Raw genomic sequence first — 27,588 nt, forward strand, 5'->3', positions numbered from 1 at the left:
TAATTCTGTACAAAAGATTAATAATCAACGGTGAGAGTGATGATGATAAGCAGATCAGCAATGGCCACCCACCATTCAGGGAGTCACTGAAACGTCTGATGATGAGGGAAATTATCTTTGAGAGGCTGTTACATAATGGTACAGCTATACATTAACAAGGCCCACCTAGCAGTTCTGAGATATTTGGGATGGCAGTTGACTTTATTTTCAATATCGAACCAAACATTTAAGACTTTTCTAACACTCAAGACTGAAGAATTCTTCCAAGAGGTTAGAGACAAACCACTTAGGATGAAGACTATGAAGCTGGACCCCATGGCAAAGAAGCCTGTAGTGTGCCCATCACCCAAGCTTCCCGGAGTATTTAATTGTACTTGGGAGCCTGTACCATAAAAAAGAAATAATGATGAAGCATTATCTCGGAAATAATGCTATTCAAGTGGGAAAGGGGCACACAAGATAAAAGGTTTAAGACTGGGGTCAGAAGTGCCAAGTAAGCTGGCCATGAAGCTACAGCAGAAAAGAAAAACAGGTCACCTTGCCATGTGAGCCAAGAGCTCAAGAGAATATCTTCCAAGGCCCTTCAGTATGGTGGCACCCAGCTATAGTCACAACACTAGCGACGGTGAGGCCAGAATACTGTGAGTTCCAGGCCAACCTACACTACCTAGCAAGATCTGTCTCAAAAGTAAATAATAAAGGATTTCTGGGTATGATGATAGATGAGGAGCTGCCTCTATGCGCCCCAGTGAAGAAGAGTCAGGACTAAAATGACTAGAGTTCCTGTAAGGGGAGATGCTGATACAAAAGTCTGGTGTCCTAATAGGTCCTTGATTTGGTCAATAATGGAATTGCTGGGCCGAAGGAACAGATAGGACTTCTGGGTCTCAGGAGGAAAAGGAGACGAAGGAAAAGAGAAGGGCTTTTCTGCCATGCTCTGGAACGAGAAGAAAATCATGTCAGATCTCAGGGAAGCTAGAACCAGCAGCCTCTGCCACCAGAGGATGGCCAAGGAGATCGAGAAGGCTAGCTGAAAAGTTGAGGGCAGGAGATTCTGTGCTCAGCAATTGTGCTAGCCGGCAAGTTCTAAAGTAATAAAGCTGTGTGTTTTTTATCCGTGGATTCACAGATCTTGGGTGGGGCTGATAACTCGACCCTTCCAGGAGCAAAGGCAGGTAGACAAGAGAAGCCGGGTCAGTGATGGCGGCTAGGTTGCGCTAAGCCTGGAGGAACAAAAGGAAACGGAAGGGACCCAAGTGTGAGCAGCAGCTGCAGGGTCACTGGTCCCTGACAAAGGTGGTAGCTGGAGGCTTGGCGAAGCTAAATGGTGGAGTGCCACAGCTCCCAGGCAAGCTGAGAGTGGGGCTGGAGACAACAGATCTCAGAGCTAAACCAGAAGGGGCCAGAGCAAGGGCCGAGCTCCCAGGAAAGGCAGAAGCATGGTTTTTAAAATTACATGCAACAAATTCTTTTGAGAGAAAGGCCAGAAGAACATCAGGAAGACACAAAGGACCGTGGGGAAATGAAACAGGTAACAGAGAAAAAATAAGCCATGGTGACCTCTAAAAAAATCATCATGGCAAAACAGCCAGGAGCGGCTGCTCCACAGCCACTCTCAGTGCTCACCCCAGGCCGCGTTCAGTAGTAGCTGCCAGGGAAGTGCTGCTCCCAGCTGAACCCAGCTGCCATAAGAAAGACAAGCTAAAGAGAGACTGGCTGGACTATGAAGCTGCAAGCCGGAGCTAGACTCTCTGTGGACAGAAAGATAGCCAGAGCATCACAGAACTATGGGGACTGGGTTAACAGTAGTGGGAGACAGTACTTAAGCTGAGCCTCCCTGCAAGTACTCAGAGGGCAGCTAGCCTGAGGAGTATAAGGAAGACAGCTCCTCTGCCCACCGCCTAGGCAAACGAGAAGGAGAGAAAATGAGCAGTGTGCTGAATCTGGCACAATCCCACTACTGATCATAAGAATTCTTAGACAAGAGCTGTCTGAGAAGAGGAATAAAAATGGTCAGAAAGAACCAGAAAGAGGGTGCCCAGCAACAACCATAAACACAAGTGTGAGTGTACCCTCCACACCCTATCATAGAAAACCCCCAATGCACACCAGAGATGAAGCTGCAGCTGGCAGGCAGGGCCCTGGAGAAAGGAGAATGTCATACAGCCCCCTTTCAGCATGGAAGACATATGATGTTTGAAGCCATCGCCCACAGGCAGACTGTGGTATAAGATGGCTGAGGGTAGGAGGAACTGTGTCCACCACAACCAGCGAGAAATATGGACTACTATTCTATGCTAGCAGTGCATTAGAATTGGAATTTTAAATATTTGCTTCAGTACTTCAGTTGCTTGGTTGGTTTGTTTTAGCTTCTGTCTCATCTAAATAGGCTTTTATGGCTGTCTTTCCTCTGGTCTGCACCTATTCTAGGACATTTTCTCCAGTATTCCTTATCCCTTGGACCCATATTTATCCTTTATTTTAAACTTTGTATCTTTCCTCCCCCATTCCTTTAACTTCTTAATTATTTACTTCCTCCTCCTTTGACTCCCTTACTAATTAGCTTAGCTCTCAAAGCCTATTAACTGTGTTTTCTCAAGTCTGTACCCTACTACCACTGTCCCTAAACCCGACTAAGAACACAAGAAAAAGGACAAGTGCCCACTACTGCAAGTTCACACCAAGACTGATGCCCATTTTTGCATCTACCACTGTAGTCAGCATCCCTTCTCAATGAATGGTTCAGGAAGCATCAACGCAAAACCAGCTCACCAGAGGTGCTTGAAAAAAAGTCAATCAAAGAATGTTGGAAATGTGAAAAAGAAGAAAAAAGGCAGGGACTACAACCAACCATCATAATGGAAGTGCAACACACACACACACACACAAAGCAATTATAAGAAAACAGCCACAAGACAACAGTTCCCCAAAACCAGAAGCCAAAGGTGATGGTAGATGAAGTGGTGGACATGTTTCAGAGTCCTACAAAGAAGCAGATGAATGAAGTGAAGAAATCACCAAGAGATTAGAGAAATAGAGAGTTAGAGAAATAAGAAAAGGTGAGCAAGGTGAAAAACAGACAGAAGCACAGAGACACTTCAGCGCAAGTCTGAGAATGAGCCAAACAAAATGGTGGGGAGTCAAAGCATCAATCAAATAAATAAAAATACAGTGGACCGTAACATTAAACAAAGCCATGCCTGAAAGGAAAGAAGAAAGACTACCAAGGGATGGACAAATTAAAGATGATAATCCATTCAGACATACAAAGAAAAGTTAGTCAGCCTGACCAAAACCCAGGACACATTCAAGAGACCAAACCAAAGCATCCTCACAAAAGAAGGAAAAGTTGAGGTAAAAAAAAAAAATCTAAAAACATAATTAGTTTCTCCAATAAATTTATGGTAGGAAATTTCCCAAGGCTATAAAAAGAAATAATCATATAAAGACAAGAGGCATTTAGAGCCCCAAATAGGAAGAATTTCTCTCACACACCACAATATATCATAGTCAAGATGTCAGCACTGCAAAGCAAAGAAACTCTACTAAAGCTCTAAGGGGGAAATGCCAACCCACATACAAAGGCAAACACGATAGAATAACATCAGCTGTGTCATCAGCAACACGAAAAACTGGGATACATGGACATCTGGCAGCACTGTGTCCTGAATGTGCACACCTGTCAATCAAGTGGCTATGTCCAGTAAAGCTACCTCTTGAAAATGAGGGAAAAAAATAAGGACATTTGCAAACTAAAGCTGTTCACAACAACTATGCTATCACTACAGAAACCACTGAAAGTGGGTTGAAGGGATGGCCCAGATGCTAAGAACCTGTTCTGCTCTTCCAAAGGTCCCAAGCTCACTTCCCACCACACACAACTAGCCGCTTACAGCTGTCTATTACGTCTCCAGGCCATCTGACACCTTATCCTGGCCCCCACAGGCACCTGCACACATGTGACATACACTCTCATATACATGTTATTATTTTATTAATAATTATTAAGTCCCCCCAAAAGAAAACATTTAAACAAGTAGCATACTAAAAGAAAAAAAAGCATATTCAGAAAAACAAACTAAAGAATTGATTTTATGAAATGCATAGATAAACAAAGGAGAGCTAGGAAAGAATCCATCTTATCAAACACAGTAGCCCAGGAAAACTGTAACATGAGACAAACAGCAATAATCCAGTCAGTCAGAACAACCGCTAACAAAGCCGTAGGCACTAGCAAACATCCCTCAAAAACAACCTGTGACACAAATGCCCCATTTAAAGGTTCAGACTATCTGAATTCATTAAAAGAGCAAAATGCAACTCATTATTGTCTCCTGGAAACATACTCACTGGCAAAGAACCTATGATAAAAAGATCAGCGTCAACCTGTCAATCAAATGAAAGCTAGAGAAAAGTTTCCTTGGCTCTTCTAAGGTCTAATAAGGTTGGCCTCAAGCCAAACTAGGTCAGTAAGGAGATAAAAACAGTCAATATAGCCAGACAGTGGTGGCACGCATGTTTAACTCCAGCACTCCAGAGGCAGAGGCAGGAGGATAGATGAGTTCAAGGCCAGCCTGGTCTATAGAGCAAGTTCTCAGGCAACCAGGGCTACACAAAGAAACCCTGTCTCAAACAACAAACAAACAAGTAATAAGTAAATGAATAAACTTAATGTCATAGATGTTGATAAGAATTCCCTTAAAAAACAAATTATAAATATATACTTATACAAATTTTTATTTTTCATTATATAATGGGTAACATAGAATTCACATGATTTCTTCAAAGTATTCTTAATAAAAAACTGTTTCTTATTAAGGCTAAACCATATATAGATTAATAGACATTTGTTTACTGAAGATCTCTCTTGTGCTTTTCTTTTACAATGAAGACATAGAAAATGTAATCCCAATTAACAATAACATTTAAAATCTTGATTTATTAAAATATACCTTATGTATGATATTATATATGTTTATATAAACTGTCTGTGCATGATTCTAGTTTGTCTTGACATAATTTACTTAGTACCAAATTGCCTCATAAGTAAGTGCTTATGTAAACTAATATTGATGTTAACTTGGCCCGGCTTTCTTTGGCTCCCAGTAAAACTATAATTTCATGAAACAAATTCTTATAAAAGACCAAAGTATACTATAGGTAAACCAATAGAGAGCCAATATTCCTAAATCTTTCTTTAGGACAAATAAAATGAGTTTTTAAACTTACACAATTTTAAACTACTTTAATGACAAGATCTACATAATCATAGAATTCTAGTCAAGATGTTATTACCTTGACCCAACTCTGGTTCTACAACATGGTCCCTGTTTTTTGGAATTGTAATACACTATGAGATGGTTATTCTTGTCCCAGAATACATTTTTCTATTAGGAAACTACCCTCATTGAGATACTGAACTTTTTAATCCAAAGATGAAGAGGACTAACTACCCATGTCTGTGCTTTCAGATATATTTTGTATATATGTGAATGCATTCTAAGGATTTTAAAGAATTTTATAAGCTGCCACCTTCTCTTCAAAAACAAACAAACACAGGGATGGCTTAATATATGGAAATCCATCAATGTAATCCACTATATAAACAAACTCAGAGACAAAAAACACATGATCATCTCATTAGATGTGGAGAAAGCATTTGACAAAATCCAACACCCATTCATGGTAAAAGTCTTGGAAAGATCAGGAATTCAAGGCCCATACCTAAACATAATAAAAGCAATCTACAGCAAACCAGTAGCCAACATCAAAGTAAATGGAGAGAAGCTGGAAGCAATCCCACTAAAGTCAGGGACTAGGCAAGTCTGCCACTTTCTCCCTACCTATTCAATATAGTACTTGAAGTCCTAGCCAGAGCAATTCAACAACAAAAGAAGATCAAGGGGATAAATAGGAAAGGAAGAAGTCAAAAGATCACAATTTGCAGATGATATGATAGTATATATAAGTGACCCTAAAAATTCCACAAGGGAACTCCTAAACCTGATAAACAGCTTCAGTGCAATAGCTGGATATAAAATTAACTCAACCAAATCACTGGCCTTTCTCTACACAAAGGATAAACAGGCTGAGAAAGAAATCAGGGAAACAAAACCTTTCACAATAGTCACAAATAATATAAAATACCTTGGTGTGACTCTAACTAAGAAAGTGAAAGATATATATGTTAAGAACTTCAAGTCTCTGAAGAAAGAAACAGAAGAAGATCTCAGAAGATGGAAAGATCTCCCATGCTCATGGGTTGGCAGGATTAATATAGACAAAATGGCTATCTTGCTGAAAGCAGTCTACAGATTCAATGCAATCTCCATCAAAATTCCAACTCAATTCTTCAATGAATTATAAAGGGCAATTTGCAAATTCATCTGGAATAACAAAAAACCTAGGATAGCAAAAACTATTCTCAACAATAAAAGAACCTCTGGTGGAATCACCATCCCTGACTTCAAGCTGTACTACAGAGCAATTGTGATAAAAACTGTATGGTACTGGTACAACTACAGACAGGTAGATCAATGGAATAGAATTGAAAACCCAGAAATGAAACCACACATCTATGGTCACTTGATCTTTGACAAGGGAGCTAAAATCATCCAGTGGAAAAAAGACAGCATTTTCAACAAATGGTGCTGGCACAACTGGCAGTTATCCTGTAGAAGAATGTGAATTAATCCATTCTTATCTCCTTGTACAAAGCTCAAGTCTAAGTGGATCAAGGAACTCCACATAAAACCAGAGACACTGAAACTTATAGAGGAGAAAGTGGGGGAAAGCCTCAAAGATACGAGCACAGAACAGCAATGGCTTGTGCTATAAGAACGAGAATCGACAAATGGGACCTCATAAAATTGCAAAGCTTCTTTCTGTAAGGCAAAAGACACTGTCAATAAGATAAAAGGCCACCAACAGATTGGGAAAGGATCTTTCCCAATCCTAAAACAGATAGGGGACTAATATCCAATATAGATATATAAAGAACTCAAGAACATGGACTCCAGAAAAATCAAATAACCTTATTTTAAAATGGGGTACAGAGCTAAACAAAGAATTCTCACCTGAGGAATACTGAATGGCTAAGAAGCACCTGAAAAATTGTTCAACATCCTTAATCATCAGGGAAATGCAAATCAAAACAACCCTGAGATTCTACCTAACACCAGTCAGAATGGCTAAGATCAAAAATTCAGGTGACAGCAGATGCTGGTGAGGATGTGGAGAAATAGGAGCATTCCTCCTTTGCTGGTGGGATTGCAAGCTTGTACAACCACTCTGGAAATCAGTCTGGCAGTTCCTCAGAAAATTGGACATAGTACTACCGGAAAATGCAGTAATAACTCTCCTGGGCATATACCCAGATGTTCCAACTTGTAATAAGGACACATGCTCCACTATGTTCATAGCAGCCCTATTTATAATAGCCAGAAGCTGCAAAGAACCCAGATATCCCTCAACAGAGGAATGGATACAGAAAATGTGGTATATTTACACAATGGAGTACGACTCAGCTATTAAAAACAATGAATTCATGAAATTATTAGGCAAATGGATGGATCTGGAGGATATCATCCTGAATGAGGTAACCCAATCACAAAAGAGCACACATGGTATTCACTCACTGATAAGTGGATATTAGCCCAGAAACTTAGAATACCCAAGATACAATTTGCAAAACACATGAAACTCAAGAAGAAGGAAGATCAAAGTGTGGATACTTCGCTCCTTCTTAGAATGGGGAACAAAATACCCATGGAAGGAGTTACAGAGACAAAGTTCGGAGCTGAGATGGAAGGAAGGACCATCCAGAGACTGCTCTACCTGGGGATCCATCCCATATACAACCACCAAACCCAGACACTATTGCATATGCCAGAAAGATTTTGCTGACAAGACCCTGATATAGCAGCGCTCTCTTATGAGGCTATGCCAGTGCCTGGCAAATACAGAAGTGGATGCTCACAGTCATCTATTGGATAGAACACAGGGCCCCTAATGAAGGAGCTAGAGAAAGTACCCAAGGAGCTAAAGGGTTCTGCAACCCTATAGGTGGAACAACAATATGAACTAAGCAGTACACCCCTCCCCCCCAGAGCTCCTGTCTCTAGCTGCATATGTAGCAGAGGATGGCATAGTTGGCCATCAATGGGAGGAGAGGCCCTTGGTCTTGCGAAGATCATATACCCCAGAAAAGGGAAATGCCAGGACCAGGAAGCAGGAGTGGGTGGGTTAGGGAGCAGGGCAGGGGGAGGGTTTAGTGGACTTTGCGGATAGCATTTGAAATGTAAATGAAGCAAATATCTAATTTAAAAAAAACAGGTTTTTCATTTTCTTTTTTCCTTTTTTTTTTCTTTTTCTTTCTTTCTTTTTTTGTTTTGTGTGTGTGTGTGTGTGTGTGTGTGTGTGTGTGTTTTGGTTTTTTGGTTTTTTGGTTTTTTTTTTTTTTTTTTTTTTGAGACAGGGTTTCTCTGTGTAGCCCTGGTTATTCTGAAACTCATTCTGTAGACCAGGCTGTCCTCAAACTCAGAAATCTTCCTGCCTCTACCTCCCAAGTGCTGGGATTAAAGGCATGTGCCACCAAGGCCCCGGCCAAACAGGTTTTTCAAGATCCTTATTTTAGTTAGGACTCTGTAAGAGAAAACCCTAAGTATTTTTTAATTGTCATCTGCTTTCTTTGTTCTATGAAATTATAAAACTTTATGAAACTGCTTCCATGTTGGAATATGAAAGTTAGAGTAAGTAACCATGATTACTCAAAATGGCTCCAGAATAAGTTCTCTCTCTTTATTTTTTTTAAAAACGTGAGAGCTGTAATTTTTGCACGAACATGATCATAAATTCAACAACCAGACTAGAATTTGTTGAACATCCACTGTCCTAAATTCTGTGCTACTGTTACCAACTGGATACAAAGATAATGGTGACACTTCTGCTTCTCCAAGAGACTTTGTCCTGGAAAGGTTTTCTTTGTGTGTGTGTGGGGGGGGGGGGGGTAACATGACTGACCCTCAGTATAGCTGGGAAAATGATTGTGTGGACTGGGTTATCCCCAGGGTCATCTGAAAGGTCTCTTATCTGAGTTCCCGAGGAGCTGCTTCTTCTGGTCTCCTAGGAGTCCGTCCCTAGCTGAGAGGCTCCCAGTTACTTATATGTACGCCAAGTGAGGGAAATGGGCTGTTAGAGGTGAGGATTGGAAAGCCCTTGGCATTTCTCTAGAGATGTCTCCATTTCCTCAAGCCCCAAAGTGCTTCCCTTCACCCTGGCTCATCCCAGTATCTTCCTGAATAAGCACTGCCCGAGGGGATGCCTGGGTATAGCTGTGAACAAGGAATGAACCTCCCTCTGAGAGTGCACACAAAACACAAAACACAAAATCTGAAACCATAATATACAAGCAAAAGACAACTAAGAGGTTTTTTATTTCTTTGTCTATGTAGTTTGTTTTTTAATGTCCAAAGTAAACAAAGTATATTTGTTTGTTTTTAATGTCCAAAGTAACTTGAGACAAAACAAAATAAAATGAAACAAAGCATAAAATCAAAGGAACAACAACAAAATCAACCTAAAAATACCACTGGGTTCATTTTCTGTTGGTTATCTACTGCTGGCTTGTATACCCAGAGACTCTATTGAAAACAAACAAACAAACAAACAAACAAATTTTTCCTTTGCAAGTGCTGGAGAGCTGGAGATGTCTTCTTAGTTAGGGATGGGAGTTTGTGTCCATTTCTGTATTTTGGCCTTGGGACCCTATGTGGCTTGAACCTGTGCAGGCTTTGTGGCTGCTGCCACAGACTCTGTGAGTTCATACGTGTATCAGTCCTGCCGTGTCTGCAGACATGGTTTCCTTGGAGTCATCCATCCCCCCTGACTCCTCCAATCTTTCTGCCTCCTCTTTTGCATCGTTCCCTGAGCCCTGAAAGGAAGAGTTTGATGGAGACCTCCCATTGAGGACTGTACGGTTTGAGTTGTGAGTCTCTGTATTAGTTCACATACTGCAAGCGGAAGCTTCTCTGATGATGGCTGAGCAAGATTTACACACAGCAGAAGGTTGTCAGGAGTCTTTTTATTTCAGTGTCCCTTTACCAGAACACTAATAGTTGGCTTTCCCCTAGGACCGTGGTCTATCTAGTCTCAAACCCTGAGCTACCAGAGCAATGTCAGGTACAGATTCCATCTCATGAGGTGGGCTTTAATTCCAATCAGATACTCCCACACCACCCGTGGCACTATTGCAACAGTATATCCTGCAGGCAGTTCACCGTGGTAGATCAAAGGGTTTGAAGATGGCCAACCCCTCACACACACATCTATACTAATTCTCTCTTTTACCCTATGCTTTTTAAAAAGGAATCTTTTTTAAAGACAATACATGTTAAATTCTCTTCTCTTGTCTATATGTTTTCAGCCCTGATTGACAGGCTCAACCACACAGCAAGTTCCTGAACATCACAGACATACATAATACATATCTGTAATAATTATATATACACAATATACACTCACAGCCACATCATATACTCACATGTCACAAAGCACATCACATATCACAGAACACATGTCACATGTCTACACACCACACAGCACCCATTTACATAAAGCATGCTGCACATTTGTACGGGCCACTGACCTCCCACATTAGCAATACGCTGACATCCACACTCTCTCATACCCACTGTAATACTTAGCATATTCACTCATAAACTCCCTTTCTCCTGTCCTTCATCTAGCCTACCCCAGGACTTCAAGGCAATCCTAGCCATCTAACCAGATAATGGAGAGCCCAGCTAGCTGTTGAATGGGTGTGGACCACTGCAAAGAGCTCTCTCCATGGAGAACTGTAAGGCACTGATCCTAGCTGAAACTGCCCTCAGTCAGCCACTCTAACCAGGAGGCAGAGACTGCCCTCTGTCCTCTTGGCCTATTTGTTGACTGGAGGACATCTCATGCCCGTTGCTCTGAGCTAGTAGAGACCTGGAGAGAGAAGGGCAGGGCTGGGCAGAGCAGGGAAAGCAGCCTGCACCCACACATTTCCTCTTTCCTCTTCCTCTGCACCTGCTCTGGGCTCACACTCAACCTCCAGGGCTGAGGACATCATTCTGTTCTGTTTTGGAGAGCATGTGACCAATCTGGTGTGTAGGCGTGAGGAGGGAGTGGTGTGCAGGCAGCCAGCCACCGATGAGCCTAAAATAGTGTGGACAAAAGTGACTAGGAAGCCTAGACTAGGGGTACCATTGGCGAATGAAACCCCCGACCCAAGGAAAACCTGGGAATCCTCCGATAAGTTACAGCTTTGCACACCTGAAAGACCATAAAGCCAAATAGCCCATGGTAAAGGGCTTTTATAGCATTTCTACATCAGTGATCTCTACTGTGCACCAGACAAGACAGTGACCGTACCCAAGTGACCAATGAGAACACAGGCTCAGCGAAGCTTGCCCAAGGCGAACAAAGTCAAGCCTGGACAAATCATTTTGTCTGAAGCCTGAAATTGTTTTCCTTATTCTCCACTTCTCTACTCTCCATCAGTGAGCCTCACTCACCCTCGCCACTGGGTGTCTTGAAAAATGGCTGGACCAGACTGCCAACCCTAAGGGCAGAGTTGCTATGTGACGTGTCACACCTGACTCTTAGCATTGTCTTCTGCTTATTAGACAGTGGCTTGTGCCTCTGCCAGAGGGAAGCCCCTTTTGGATACCACTGTAAGAGAATGAGGCCTGAAGATTAACTGAGGCCCTGAGCAAGCTGTGCCTAAGACCTCAGGAATGATAGTGTGCATATTGGAGTGCCAGAGGCTATGTGTCTCACCTTCATCTGTTTTCTAGATAAATGTAGTTCAGACAAAAGCAGTAGACTGCACAAAATCCATGGCCAATATCACTATAAATAGTAGGTGTTCACAAGTACTCATGGGAGGAGTTACAGAGTGAGTTCCAGGACAGCCAGGGCTACACAGAGAAACCCTGTCTCGAAAAAAACAAAAACAAAAAAACAAAAACAAAAACAAAAAAAACCCAGGTGACTTTCAAAGCCTAACTTTGGTCCACAAAGGCTTTGTTGTTGTGAGAGATGAGCTTGGTGATGAGCTTGTGTTGTCCTGAGGATGGAGAAACAACAAATGCCTCTAGCTCAGAAGTCAATCAGCACCTATGAATCCTGGGAGGTCCCTTTGAGAAGAGGAGGCAAGGCCTGGCAGCTGCTCAGGCTGAGAGCTTGGACCTGCTCACTCATTTTTATGCAGTACGTGTTTTCTCAATTCTTGATTTCCGCTATGGTTCGCTGGTGTTTTCTTTTTTAGACAAAGACTAGCTAGCAAACAAAACAGATTATCATTTCCTCATTTTAAGCCCTTGCCACTCAAAGAGGTCCAGCATAGCTTTCAAGCACCCAGTTGTAGAAGGCTCCCAGGTGATCGGTGTGTGTCAGCCTCACTCCAGGGCCTCCAGGGAACCATGGACCTTTGGCTTTGGTTACTTTACTTCCTGCCAGGTGAGTGCTCTGAGGAAACACTTCAGACTTAACTACCAGGTTTGAATTAGCCAGAGGTAATCGGTTGACAGCCATCTCTGGCCCTGATGCTCCTGGAGAGTTGCAGTGGCCGCCGGGGCACAGAGAAGAAGGGTGGAGACCTGTGAGGTGGATGCTGGCCACTCCCCACTTCTGCAGCATGCTTCCAGACTTCCACCCTAGACAGCTGTTAGATTTTTAAGGGTTGAACGTGTCACATATCTTAAAAACTCACTTTTTGGGGATCTTAAAATGTATGTCTCCAAGGTTTGTTCTTCTTGTATGTATTTCTCCTCTAGATCTTTCTTCTTCAGTCTGGAATTGGAAACTTTCAAATGAAGTCTCCCTAAACTATTCCCTAAGCTTCTTATCTCAGCTTACAGCCACCTACCCAGCAATCTGCTTGAATGACCACCAAGATCTGGGATACACGCGCCTAATGCCTTGCCTAATATACTTCCCTGGTTGCCATACAAGCCAGTTACTCCATTTGTCTTAAGCGTCTCTAAGATTATAACGTCATTCCATGGCTCCCACTATCTACTAATTAAAACACACTCTCCTCCCTTAGAATCTGAGCTTATCATGCTCCCACAGACCTTCTTCCAGAGAAATAGACCTCTTCTTGGTACTAATGCTACAAATTCCCCCTCCTACACCCTCCCTCAGGCTGTCCCTGCTTACCGTCCCTGTTACTGTCATTCCTCCCAGTTTACCATTAACTGGCTCTTTGCAGGTCATGGCAAACCTACCTATCTCTCACAGTCATTATTCCCAAGCACCTTCTGAACTCCAGCCACAGTCATGTCCTATTTCGGCTCAGTGTGCTCAGCTTATTTAGTTTGTCAGCAATGCCTGTCTTGTGATAATTAAGCTTTGCTGAGGATTTGACTAGATTGAGAAATGCTGAGGTGTTAGTCAAGCTTACTTCTGGATGTAATTGCAAGGTCCTTTCCAGAAAGAATTCAGCAAGGGGAGAAGACCCACCTTGCCTGTGGATGGTACTATCCCGTGGGCCGAGGTCACGAACAGAATAAAAAGAGAAGAAAGAGAAAGGCTGCAGAGGACTGAGTTCACCTTCCTCCCATTTGTTGACCACCCCACCAGCCCACCCTGAGATATAATCAGGCAGCTTCATGCTTCTGCTACCATAGCTTCCATGCCATGCTGGTCTAGTAGAGCAGTTCTCAGCCTTCCTAAAGCAGCGGCCCTTTCATACAGCTCCTCACGTTGTAGTGGCCCCCAGTCATAGAATTATTTTCACCGCTACTTCATAGCTGCAGTGTTGCTCGTGATATAAATTGTAATGGAAACATCTGTGTTCTCTGATAGCCTTAGGTGACCCCTGTACTCTAAAGGGGTCATTACCCATAAGTTGAGAACCGTTGGTCTCAAAACTGTGAGCACAAATACACCTCCCCCGCTCCCCACTGAACTTTCTTTTCGTCATGTATTTTGTTGCAATAATGAGAGAAAAGTAACAAATAGAGTAAATTGATAACTAGAAGTGAGGTTACTGTTGTGAGAAATCTGACCTTGTGGTTAATAGGCCTTCAGAACTAATCTTCAGGAGGAATTCTGAGATGTGTGGGTGATCTAGAGAAGGTCGAGGATGTTATAAGAAGAGGTTAATTGGATCATGCTGGTGAAAGCACAAAGGACCAGAACAAAATAAATAAATCAGTAAATAAATAAATAAATAAATAAATAAATACTGCTCACAGGAGAACAAGATTCTATCAGAAATTAGGGCAGGAATCATTTGTTGTTCACGGTATACAGAATCTGGCTGTGTTCTGATGGTGTCCTGAAGTTGTTTGACAGAGGAAATGTAAATGTGGTATAACATTCAAGCCATGGCGTGGTTACTGCTCACAGCGTTTACCCAGATTTACAGTGAGAGAGAACACAAGTGTGTGGGAAATGGGCTGCTTGGCAAAGAAAGGAGCTCGAACTCAGCTAAAGCTACAAATAGAGCCGACCAAATGGGTCCAGACAAATCAGCTATATGATTCTTAAAGAGTTAAGTGCAGTTAAGGAATGTCTTCATTAGAGTTAGTTTGCTGCAATGCAATGCCATGACCAAAAAGCAAGTTGGGGAGGGAAAAGTTTATTTTGCTTGCCCTTCCATATCACTGTCCATCATCAAAGAACCCGGAGGCAGGAGCTGATGCAGAGGCTGTGGGGAGGAGCTGCTTACTGACTTGCTCTTCATGGTTTGCTCAGCCTGCTTTTTTTGTTGTTGTTGTTGGTGGTGGTGGTGGGTTTTTTTTTTCTTTTCTTTCTTCTTTTTTTTTTTTTTTTGGTGTTTTTGGGGGTTTTTTGTTGTTGTTGTTGTTTTGGGTTTTTTTGTTTTTTTTTTTTTGAGACAGAGTTTCTCGGAATAGTCCCGGCTGTCCTGGAACTCAGTCTATAGACCAGGCTGGCCTACAGAAATCCACCTGCCTCTGCCTCCCAAGTGCTGGGATTAAAGGTGTGCGCCACCACTGCCCAGCCTCAGCCTGCTTTCTTATAGGAGGCGTTTTTTTAAAATTGAGGTTCCCTTTTCTTAGACTTTAGTTTGTGTCAAATTGACATAAACTGGCCAACACAAGGAGAAGCCTCAGACTTTGCCATGGCACAACAGGAATGATGCATTGAGCACAATATTCCACCTCCCAAACTAGAGAGTGTAGCAATGCAAACTTTTTTGACAAACTTTCATTGGAAAGGAGAGAGCTTAAGGAGAGAGAATCTTCAGGCATGATGCTAGGAGATTGCTACCTCGGGAAGTGTTTTCTCAGGATTCTCCTCAAAGAAACACAGATCCTGTTCTAGCTGTGGTCCAAGGGGCCACATTACATCTCGAGCTTGTAATAGAACTTGGCACTGTGCACACACAGCTGCCCTTGCAGATGTACAAAACCTAAGAGTGAACGGTCATTGAAGGCCAACACCAAGGTTCTCAACAGCCTCTGAGGCTAGACAAAGTGTGGCAGGGTTGGCTTTTCTGTACCAAGATCCTGAGAGGGTAGCTGTGTGGGTGTGAAAGAGAAGCAGTGGAGACTCCAGGGTATTGGAGGCTCCAGGAATGTGGGAAAATCACATCACCGAGGAAAGCTGTAGGTGCCAAATGGTGCCTGCCTGGTGAGGGAACCACATGGGACATAAGCAACAGAGAAGGAATATATGGATTTATCATGATATAAACATACAATATTCTAATTAACAGTTTATTCTAACAAAGAATATTCTAAATATTCTCATTAATGGTTTATTGTTAGTCTTGTGTTCTTAAGACAGGGTTTCCTGTATCCTGGGCTGGCCTCTAATGAGCTATTTAGATGAAGATGGCTTTGACTTCCTGACCCTCTAGCAGAGGATCTCAAAAGCTAGAATTAAAGGCATGGGCCACCAGGCCTGGTTACATGGGCCTGAGCTCAGATTTCTGTGTGTGCACTGTAGCAGCTGAGCCATGTCCCTACCCCTGATAATATCTTTGAATGATTACATGTATGATATGCTGGCCTTTGATTACTAATACTGCCCTCAGGCCTACAAATATTGGGGTAGGCCTGTCCCTAGTGCTCAGTAGAATTATAGACCATACTGAATGGAGGAGCCCTGTGGGAAGGTCCCTCATGATGCAAGGCAGAATCAGAGGGTGTGGGCTTCAAATTTACCTAGATTACTAAAAAGAATGTATATACACATTGTGACTTACCAGAGAGAGAAGGAGAGAGAGAGAGAGAGAGAGAGAGGCTTATTCTTTTAAAATTGCTATTGTGTGCACACCACAGCACACAATAAAATGGGTAGGGACCAGAGGATAACTTTGGGGAGTCACGACACAGCTTCTACCTACTTTAGGTGGCGTCTCTCTCATTGTTTCTGCTGCTGTGCTACATAATTTAAGCTGACCTATGCACTCCCAGGCAATTCTCTTCTCTCCACCTCCTATCTTACCACAAGAGTGAGGAGATTGCAGTCACTTATCTGCATTGTACAAGGGTTCCAAAACCTGAACCAGGATTGTCAAGCTAGAGGTTTTACCCCCTGAACCATCTCCCTGGACCTCACAAAATTTAATCTTGATTCATTACCATGAGGATGAGTTTGGTCTCCTGCACTTGGATGATAGTGTTATTTCCTAAAATACAAACTTCTTTTGCAAGCAGGCAAGTTTAGAAAGAGAGATGAGGTGTTCTTTTCTTGATGTTATTAGATATTATCTTAAATATACAATGGAGTCGAAAGACCAGAGCCAGTTTAGCGCTGTAAAGACAAGACTAGAAACACGCATGTGTTTAGTTGAAATCTAACCCATCAGCATCTGTATGTAAAAGGTCCTAGAGTAAATGAAAAATAAAAAGGTCCTAGTGTAGAAAGAAGAGAGAACACACACAAAGAATCAGTCAGGTACCAAGCTCCGTGTAAGCCCAGCACTGAGAGGGAGATGGAGATGAGTAAGAGAGGAGCTAACACAGGAACAGCTATGACAGTGTGGCACTCAGGCGGTGCACAAAAAGTGGTCCTAGGAAGGAGAACTCAGGTAGGTCAAATACTGCCAGAGATGACAACAAGTAAGTGACCACCAGAGACAGCAACCAGGACAGCTGTGTTGACCCAGATGAGAACAGTTTAGGTGGACGTTTAGAGACAAAATTCTGGTTGAAGTTGATCAAAGAGAAATGGAAGGGATAGATACGAATTGGATGAGGCATTTGAGAAAGCACATAGAAAAGACTGGAGGAGATGCAGACATCATCTGAGGGTTTTAAAGGTGCCAGCATCAAGGTCTGTGCATGAACTACTGCCGGACTGAAGAGAGCGAGAAGTCAATGATACAGCAGAAAGGGGGATGGGTGCCATTGCAGACAGACATTCTAAACCAAAGAAGGCCAGACTTGGGTTTCAGCTGAGGGAATGCCCTGTGAAATGAATTAGAACCTTCTCCTGGGGCAGAACCGATGGCAGGTGCCGGGCCTGTCCACGTGCAGGTTGCTGTAGATAGAAATGGGATGCTAAGTGGAATGTTCTCGTGCTTTTAAATATTTTTACATTATTTGTTTGCTTGTCATCTGTTAGTTTGTTTTTTCTGGGCCATGTGCCAGGGCATGCATATAGAGGCCAGAGGACAACCTGAAGGATTTGTCCTTTAATCTCAAGGAGATGTTTTTTTCCATTACATGGGCACTAGGACTCACACTGAAACTACCAGGATTGTTAGCAATGCCTTTACCTGCTGAGCCATCTCACCAGCCCTCTTGTCCTTTTAAAAGGAATTTAAAACAACATTACACTCAGGGACTGGATAGGTAGGTAAAATGCTTGCCACAAAAGCATGAGAACCTGAGTTGAGAGCCACAGCATCTGCATAAAAAGCTAGAGTCAGTGCCGCACACCTGTGAGCCCAGAGCTGGGAAGGAGGGGACAAGAGAAGGCCCAGGATTGCTGGTGAATGAGTGAACTGCAGGTTCAGTTAAGGAGAATGCCTGACCCACAAACACACGCCCATAAACTATAGCTCTTTAATCAACATACAAATCTCAAGCCAAGTGCTTCCCACTTTTTGTTCCAAGCATTCTGTTTCAAATTGGGTTGAATCCCACTCCCACCTAGAAAATCTCCAGTATGTCCTCAGCCCTCAAGGCCCTGCCTTATTTCTTCTTTTGCACTGTGAAAAGGATATAGGATGCTATCATCTCAATCATGCGTTTTCATCCAACTATATATCAACAGTGACTTTTCAAACTACAGCTTTCCTCTTTTCTACTATTTCTACAATTCAGTCACCAAATTAGAGGTTACAAACTAGAGATCACTTCATTGCCTATATAATATTAGTATCAAATCAGTGGGTTCCTTTAGATACCTTCTCCCCCTCCCCCTTTTCCCCAAGAACCACTTTTAAGATGCCAGGAATTACATCTGGGGTGTGTCTTTAAAAAGCAGGTCCCTACACCAGCCTAGACAGAGGGAGCCACCATGCCCAAGGACAAGACAATTCATAGGCATCAGTGAGCCCTCAATGACTGACCCAGCATTTCAAACTTCTAAACTACGAATCCTACCTACTTTCCTCTGTCTTGGAAGTCTGTTTTTGTAATCCTAGTCATAGATGCTACCATAGACTCTAAAGAGAGCTAGTTGGTTTGGTTTGTCCAGGAATCTGGTCATTTTTGAGATTCCCCCAACCTCTGGATCAGGTCTTGAGCCTTGGCTGGCTGGAACTTTGTGAATGTGTCACCTTTCCATTGCCTGGGTCCAGGCATGAAGCCATCTTGTGAGTTCTGTTGGCAGCAGTTTTAAGCAGTACTGAGCTTTGTGTATCAAATGCAAGGTTCCTTGGCAGACCATGTACATCTGGCTGTGCCCTCTGCCTCTTTCTCCCTCCAGCTTGTTAGCATACCTTCACTTTTAGAGCTCAACACTTCCTGTGGCTATTCTCCAACTCCTCTGCACCGTCACCTAACCCCCATCTCTAGCCCATTTGTTTCCACCTCTCTACCCTTCAATACTTCCCTCTACCAGAAATATCCTAATCTAGATGCCCTAAACCCATCAATATTCTAATGTTTTAACTCTCATATAACTAAGCTCATTGAAGCTATTCAGAATGTACCATTTGTAGATAAACATCGATAAGCCAGCAGATTTCCCGGCCACGTTCTCTCACATCCTTATCTCGATGCAATCTGTTCTTGTTACCTGAAAGGCCTTTTTCATCTCCACCTTAGGTCTCCAGGCCCAGCTAAACACACACATGCTTGACACTACAAACACACACTTTATACTATCACCTTTGTGATGGTAGGAATGAGAATGGCCCCCATTCATTCATGTTTGAATGCTTGGCTCTCACTTGGTGGAATTGCTTGGGAAGGATTAGGGGAGATTGCCTTGTTAGAGTAGGTGTATCACTGGGAGTGGGTTTTGAGGTTTCAAAACTCCACATCACTTCAGTGCTCTCTCTCTCTCTCTCTCTCTCTCTCTCTCTCTCTCTCTCTCTCTCTCTCTCGGATCAAGATATAAGCTCTTAGCTACTGCTTCAACACCACACCTGCTTGCCTGCTGCCATGCCTCTCACCACAGTGGTCATGAACTCTAACCCTCTGAAACCATGAGCCCCCAAATTAAATGCTCTCTTTTATAAGTCGCCTTGGTCCTGGTGTTTTGTCACAGCAATAGAAAAGCAACTAAGACAGCCTTCTTCTCGGTATATGGAGGCACTTGCTGGGACCCACCTAGATTGCCATCTGTGGCTTGACCCTCTGATAGAGTGGGAAGGGTTACACTTCCCTTTTCTTGCTTTTTAATGTCAGGAACTTGTGACCCACAACCTCCACTCCTGCCTGTTCTATTTCTCTCCTAGGCATATGTATGTTCACACCCATGCATGTATGCTCACACTCAGGCACACCCTGATTGCCCTTCCATGAGTTCTCTACACTAGTGACCAGCATCACCTTCTCAGTCGCCCTCCATGCCCATTCTTTCAGGGTAGAGCGTTGGACACCGCTTCTCTCAAAAGCCATCCTCCCAGGACATCATCCCCTCAGTGGCCTGAGTCAGGTGTCCCTGCTTGCTGCTGTCAGGGAGCCCTGAGCTATCTCTCTCAAGACATCTATTACATTGTACTGGAGTAGCTGTCTGTTGGTATAATTTACCACATGACTTACTGTATGAGAAGGAGCACCCAGGAAAGGTATCAAATGTGTATTTGTTGAATGGTTTAGTAGAGTTGAAAGGAGGATTGGGTAGATGAACAGAATTGAGAAAAGAAGAATCCAGAAGGACAATGTGCTGTAAGAATGGGTCACCTTTCTCACCCTCAGACTTTAGTCCCTCAGAGGGTTATGTGCCACTGGGGGTCATTCCTGGCATCTCATTTCTCTTTGGAGTAGGCATTGTAGTTGTGTCTAGGTCCTTACAGGCTCAGGTTTAATTATGAGGCTGAGGCTAAGGACATGGGGTGGGCACAGAGTAAGCCTGAATGAGAATGAAGGATCTGAGCATAAATCAAAAGAAAACTCTGTAGGGCTGAGGATGGGCTGGTGACAGGGCATGGCTAGATCTGGGGGTTAATGTGGGGGTGGTCTGGGGTCAGCACTAGGTTTGGAGAGAAGTGTGAGGGGGAGGTATGGCTGAAGTAGAGACACATCTGAGAATAGGGCTTCTGCATTAATTTCTTCTCTTCGCAGTGTCTGGGGCCCTGAGAGTCCTCCCAGAAGTACAGCTGGATGTAGAGTGGGGTGGATCCATTATCATCGAATGCCCGCTCCCTCAACTACATGTGAGGATGTATCTGTGTCGGCAGATGGCCAACCCTAGGATATGCTCTACTGTGGTGTCCAACAACTTTGTCAAGAAGGAATACAAAAGGCGAGTCACACTGAAGCCATGCTTGGATAAGAAGCTATTCCTAGTGGAGATGACACAGCTGACAGAAAATGACAATGGAATCTATGCCTGTGGTATGGGCATGAACACAGGCAGAGGCAAGACCCAGAAAATCACCCTCAATGTCCATAATGGTAGGTGTTTAGAAAACTGAGACCAGCATCTAAACTGTAACCACCCCATACTATTGCCATATTAGCCAGCCCATTATTAACACAGAATGACACAGCTTAACTTCACAGTTGACCGACACCACATCTAGAACCTTCTAGCCACAGGAGATGAAAGGAGTAAGACAGATGTTGTATGTTGCCCATTCTACCCAGGGCATGAATGGAAAGGTAGACCTTAGACAGAGGAGAGGTTTTGAGGATGAGGAAACCATCAGAGGAACCACGCATGTCCTATGTAATTATTATGTATGTGATTAGTACGTCTTGGGTGGATAAGACTGAGAAACAATGATCAAGCCAAATGTGTTACTATACGGTCTGGTTCTACATTTCTTCTTAACTCTGACTTTTCAATGACATCCTAACATGTGCATGACTGTTTCAGCAATGTATAACCCCCAACAGTCCAATGGCTTTATAGAGAGCGCTGGATATGCTGGTGGGAAAGGCCAGCATTCAGGGAGGCTCTATGCCTGTTCCTTTCTTGTTGTTTCTGTGGACCATTCTCATCTCCTCATGGCCTTGGCTGAGTCAGCTCTTACTTGACCCTCCAGTCCTATCTCTTCCCTGATGATCACCAACGCATCCCCTTGCCTCCAATAGAATACCCAGAACCATTCTGGGAAGATGAATGGACCTCTGAGCCGCCAAGATGGTTGCACAGATTTCTGCAGCATCAGATGCCCTGGCTCCACAGGAGTGAACATGCCAGCTCTTCTGGAGTCATAGCCAAAGGTGAGTCTATCAAGTCAAGAGCGGGAGAAGAGGGAGACTTGTTTTGTTCAATTCATAAGGCAGTTAGCATAGCTGAAGGGACTTTCCCATGCTTTGTCCTTGGGAAGGACCTTCATCTGACAGCTAAGAGGCCAGGCGCTAGTTGGAGGAGTCACATACCACCACCAGGTGGCATACAAGTAACAAAGTGCCCATTTCACAAACCCCAGGTCCTATTTGAATGACTAGAAACCAAGACTGGGCAGACATTTGCCAATTGGAGGTCATTATGCTTCCTGCTACCTGCAGGCATGTCTTCTACCTGCTGGTAATTAGTGGTTTTAACAACTCTATTTAGCAATTAAAAGATGACTATTTGTACTAACATTCCTGTGCATCTTAACATATACTGGTGAGTTAGATACGTTAAATTGAACATTGTTGCACTAGGAGACCTTGCTGGGGTCAAAAGAAACAGTGTAACTGGGCAGATCTTAGATCCATGAGTGTGACTGACTAGGATGAAATTGGGAAGAATATATGAGCACAGAAGAGCAAGGTACTCCCCATGTCCAGAAGACAGTAAGCCTGTGAGGTCAGGGAAGACATTTGTGGCCACAAGGACTACCCTGGTCACCACCCCAGTCACTTGGCAAGACCCAAATCGGAACTCTTGACCCTGAAGCCCTGGTACTTGGTTCCAAAGAAGAAGGATTAGGCTCAGGCAGGGGAGAATCTGTAGTCCCCAACTCATCTGTGTTGAAGAAAGGGCCAGTGGTGTGTATGGGCAAAAGGGGAGAAGTGATTGTGGGTGGAAGAAGAGACCCACTTCTCCTGGAGACTGGAGAGCACAGCATATCTCCCACTGATGTAAGCTTTCCCTTCCCTCTTGAAGTTACCACACCAACTCCAAAGACTGAGTCCCCTCTGGTTCACCAGCCCTCCAGCATCGCTCCAGTAACCCAACATCCCAGAGTTTACAGAGCATTTTCTGTGTCAGCTACCAAGTCCCCGGCGCTCCTGCCAGCTACCACAGCCTCAAAGACTTCCACTCAGCAAGCAATCAGGCCCCTAGAGGCCAGCTACAGCCACCACACCAGACTTCATGAGCAAAGGTAAGAAGGGCTTCTATGTTTAGTGCCTGTGTACTAAGAGCCCTGAAGTCATCCTGCATCCTTCTCAGCTTTGTCTCCAGAAACCCTCTGAGAAATGCTCTGCTTTTGAGTGTTCTGTATAAATGCATTAGTCTTATCATCAAAGAATATACTTTGTTGTTGTGGGTCTCCCCGCCCTCATGGACATCAGCCAATTCCGTCCACAAGGGCAGTGGGAGCAGAGGCATCGAGACGGGAGGGGATTCGGAAGCCCTGTGAGTACATACAGTGACTAACCACACTGGGACCAGCTATCAGGAGGCAGATCAACTTTATTTAGGGTGATTCAAGGCTTATAAAGTTTTGAGGGACTGAAAGTAGGAAAATCCAAGATGGGCAAAGGTCATTGGATGGGGGCTTAGGGTACCTGGAATACCTCATTAGCATGGGGAAGCATTTTAGGAATCTTAGGTTCTGACTGAACAAGATTTATCAGGAGAAAGAAAATTGATTCTGCAATCTCATTGAGGCTTCGTGACATTCCTCAGGTAGAAACATAAGTGTGGGTTTAGAATTCCCCAGATAAGGTCAGCGGGGTTTCTCCTTGAAACCCCACTAATGAAGGAAGTCTCTTATATTACACCAGGCCCAGAGGCTATCCAGTCATGATGGACTTTGACCTTAGTTAGTAGAGTTTTCCCACATGTAGTATTCTTTGCAACTCCCTAGTTCTGATCTTAGAGAAAGACTCAAGTCTTTCTATCATACAGATTCATTCAGGCCTGTTGTGATATATAACTAAATGAGAAAAAGGCTTTAATTAATTTAAAGTAATTAAAAGTATTTACTAATTAATAAGCATTAAATTACTCTCACTTTTTTTTCTTTCCTTCTTAATGCTGCTAACACTTTGTGACAAATGTTACTATTGTTTAGCTTGGTTCTAAATATCGGACCTCAATGAACCACTAGGGGGCAGCATTAAAGCAAATGTGTGTGAAACCCCACAAGTAATTTGCCTGAGCAAATACAAAAGAGAAAAAAAGGCTATCATTTGGATCCTGTGAGGGAACTGAGGCAATAAAATCTATGTGGCTTCAATGAAACCAGGACTCTTAGTTTCCATCTCAGAAATCCACTTAACAAATGTTTCTTTGATGTCAACTGTGATAAAGACACACAATGTCCAAGTGTGGTTAATACAAGTCTGCCTATGCCAAGGTTTCTAACTGTGGGAATAGAAGCCGTATCAGACCCTGCAATGGACCAGCTGTCTTCAATTCTTTCCACCCCCTATGATTTTGGTCAGAACAGTTTCGTCCAAAGTCCATTTCTGATACTCATTTATAGCAAAATACGACTCAGGGGAATTAAAACTCACTCAAAACCAGTAAAATGAGGAACTTGAATTTGAACCAAAGACTCCTGACCCAATAAACAAATCTCTTTGGGCATGATGGAGAAAATTCTGTTAACAATGGGTCAACTCGAAATCACCTAAAGAAAGGTGGCCACTCAAGGGTGAGTCTTTAAATTTCCTTTCCTCATCTAAGTTCTCTGTCTCTCTCCTTTTTCCCACGGCCAAGGACACTCCACCACGGCCCACATTATGGGAGAGAAGACCGAGGGCTTCACATCCCCATCCCAGAATTTCACATCCTGATTCCGACCTTCCTGGGCTTTCTCTTGCTGGTTCTTTTGGGACTGGTGGTAAAAAGAGCCATTCAAAGGAGGAGAGGTGAGCCACCTGAGGATCTGGGCTTTGGTTGGGAGACCTGAAGTACAAGAGCCCAGAGCATTCAGATCTAGCTCGGATGCCCAGGTAACCGGGATGAGAAATGGAGTCTAAAAATATTTTGCCCTTGCTCCTGTGCTCTGTACCCTGGACATCTAAGTCCAGGCTACAACATTGTCAGGCATCATAGAGGTGTATAGCCCTCCCTCAGTCTGGGGGAAAAGAGGCAGGTGGCCACTGGTGTCTGATGCCATGCCCTTCTCTTTTCCTGGGGACCTCCTGAAGCCTCCTCCAGACGTGCGGGCCGACTGGCGATGAGGAGGCGAGGCCGGGGGGCTTCCCGCCCGTTCCCTACACAGCGCCGGGATGGCCCGCAGAGGCCGCGCTCGCAGAACAACGTCTACAGCGCCTGCCCCCGGCGCGCACGGGGACCAGACAGCGTGGGTGAGCGCACACACTAGCGAGGCGTGGAATCTGGGGCCAGCCGGAAACCGGGGACAGGTGGTGACCAGGCTTGGAAAGGCCGGGCCCTCACCGCTTTCTTCTGTTTCATAGGTCCAGCAGAGGCTCCCCTCCTCAACGCCCCAGCCTCAGCGTCCCCCGCCTCGCCGCAGGTAAGCTCCGCCCACCCCAGCCCGCGTTCAGACAGGCTCCCCCAACTGGTTGTATCCAGTCCCTAGGTTGAAGCCCTCGAAGGCTGGCCCTGCAAAATCTGTGGTTATCTTAGTTACCTGGCAAGCATTTCTTTTCGGATAAATGGATGTTGTATGTCTTTATTCTAGAAGGGAAGGTACCCCTGCAGCGACTACAGTGTAAAAAAGGACGCTAGGTTTCTAGAAAGCTAGATGGGGTGGAAGCTACTCAGTTTTACCTCTGTGAGAGAGGCATTTCAGACGAGAGAGAGAGAGAGAGAGAGAGAGAGAGAGAGAGAGAGAGAGAGAGAGAGAGAGAGAGAGAGAGAGAGAGAGAGATGACCCCGTTATCTAAAGTGCCTGGGCAGAGATGCAGACATTCAACATAGCAGGTATCATTTTGTTCCCCAAAACAAACTTTAAGCATTCCCAAAGTCTAAAACATTTGGGCTTTGTAGTCAGTAAACGTGCCGATAAGGGCATCAAATGTGCATGTGTTAATTAGTGGAAATTAATTAAATACAACAGACCCCAAACCCTCAGGGTTCAAACCAGAGGGACAGGAAGAAGAGGATTAATCCATGAGGTCATCCAGGGACATTTTGTTCCAACAACTCCAAGCAGCTTCCCTGGTCCGTGGTTAGTACTCAGCCACCAGAACCAAGTTCTTATTTCTACACACAGAGATGATGGCTTCCTCAGGATCGTGACCCTGCATTCTCATATCTCACTAGTACTTGCCTCCCATTAGCTGCCATGAAGTCATGTCATGCCTGGCTGGCAATATACTGTTTAAATGATCATATAAAAAGGGAAGAATGCTACCTAGCCCTGTAGTCACCTCCAGCTGTTTGAATGTGCCCCCTACACCTGCCCTCCAAACACAGACACAACCAGTCTTCAAGGCTTGGGCTTGGGAATGAATGGTCCAGTAAGCCTGTCTGCTCCACCCAAAAGCCAGCCATTTATTGTGGGTCTGCCCTAAGCTCACACAGACCCTCTTCTGGGCTGCCTCCTGCTGAAAGCTAACCCTGTCTCATTCTCTCAATAAGTGTGTGTGCGTGTGTGTGTGTGTGTGTGTGTATCAAATATACAGAGTATGTATGCTCAATGGCTTATTTCAGTCTTCATAGTGAATTTTTTTCATTTTTTTTAAAACCAAATACGTTGACATTCAGCGGGAGATGTGTTTTTGAAGCAACCTTCTGCTCTTTCTCCTGTTGGTAAACTATAAAATGTAGACGTCCCTTACAAAGGATGCTTCCTGCATTCAGAGGACTGTCCTTCTAGTTCTTAGAACTTTCATTTAGATGACTGATTGAAGTCTCTGTGGTGGCATTCTTCTGTGGGAATCACAGTCCTGTGCCATGTTAGTCTTGACGTAGCCTGGTCTTCTGAGAATTGCCATGAAGGGGAAGTCTTGGAGTGTCTCACTGGGGAAGAGAAGCTCCATCGTGCCCACATGGTCTGCAGTCTTCCTCCGCTACCCCGCCCTTTGCTGGAATGCACTCTTGTCCCATGTCATGGCCTCTCCAAGTCCTTACATAGGTACAAGAAATGATTCACCCTGCCTCTAACTGGTTGCCTGAGAAGATGCATATTTCCCAAACAAGTCATATCCCTTTATCCCCAAGGGGAGCCTTCTACAGGAGGATTTCCTTCACACTGCTCAGCCCTATGATTTCAGTCTAAACCCCATGCAAAGTGTGTCCTGCCCACGTTAGAATGAAGTGGTTTCCAGTTATTTAGAGTGAGGCTGTACCCTGAAAAGCCCCAGGGCTGGCCCACTTGATGGAGCTCAGCCAATCCTGCACCTTTGCTGTCGGAAGCTCAGCAACTCTGCCCCTGCTCCTTCATTTCCTGCAGTGGAAATCCACTTCAACAGATGAGAAAATCACCCAGTCAGAGCTAGTGACACTCCTTTGGTTGTTCCCAGGTACTTGAAGCTCCTTGGACCCACGCCCCATCTCTGAAGATGAGCTGTGAATACGTGAGCTTGGGCTACCAGCCTGCTGTCAACCTGGAAGACCCTGATTCAGATGATTACATCAATATTCCTGGCCCATCTCATCTCCCTAGCTATGCCCCAGGGCCCAGATCTTCATGCCAATGAGTTCTGCCTGTTTGCTGACATCTAGCACGTTTTCCCTATAGGATCCCTGTCACCTTGTATGTCCTACACCCTAACTCGACTCTCTCCTGACTATCTGAATGCCTTGAGAATGATCAATTACAGGCTAATTTTTCACCCCATTGAAGCCCCCTGCATTCATTTGCGAGAGTTCTGGATAAGACGTGCAGAACATTCATTTGTCATGATGCCAACTGTCCTTTCT

General features: G+C 44.0%; 1 protein-coding gene across 3 annotated transcripts; it reads left to right on the forward strand.

Annotated features, from left to right (window-relative positions):
- Positions 1-12,458: 12,458 nt before the first annotated feature.
- On the forward strand, positions 12,459-27,570 carry Fcmr (Fc mu receptor). 3 transcript variants are annotated; one of them, XM_021167436.3, is made up of 8 exons: positions 12,459-12,504; positions 20,706-21,038; positions 21,681-21,812; positions 22,687-22,906; positions 24,472-24,623; positions 24,906-25,064; positions 25,176-25,234; positions 27,189-27,570. In XM_021167436.3, exons 1-8 carry the CDS (start codon positions 12,468-12,470, stop codon positions 27,363-27,365), a joined length of 1,269 nt encoding a protein of 422 aa, XP_021023095.1. In that variant the 5' UTR covers positions 12,459-12,467; the 3' UTR covers positions 27,366-27,570. The 3 variants fall into 3 exon arrangements, with proteins under 3 accessions (XP_021023095.1, XP_085685415.1, XP_085685428.1); XM_085829289.1 differs by having other exon boundaries at positions 12,468-12,504; positions 25,176-25,236; positions 27,185-27,570; XM_085829302.1 differs by having other exon boundaries at positions 12,468-12,504; positions 25,182-25,234.
- The last annotated feature ends 18 nt before the right edge of the window (positions 27,571-27,588 follow it).

The sequence above is a fragment of the Mus caroli genome, unplaced genomic scaffold (genome assembly GCF_978045245.1).
Source record: "Mus caroli unplaced genomic scaffold, Mus_caroli_1 scaffold_1, whole genome shotgun sequence".
NCBI lineage: Eukaryota > Metazoa > Chordata > Mammalia > Rodentia > Muridae > Mus > Mus caroli.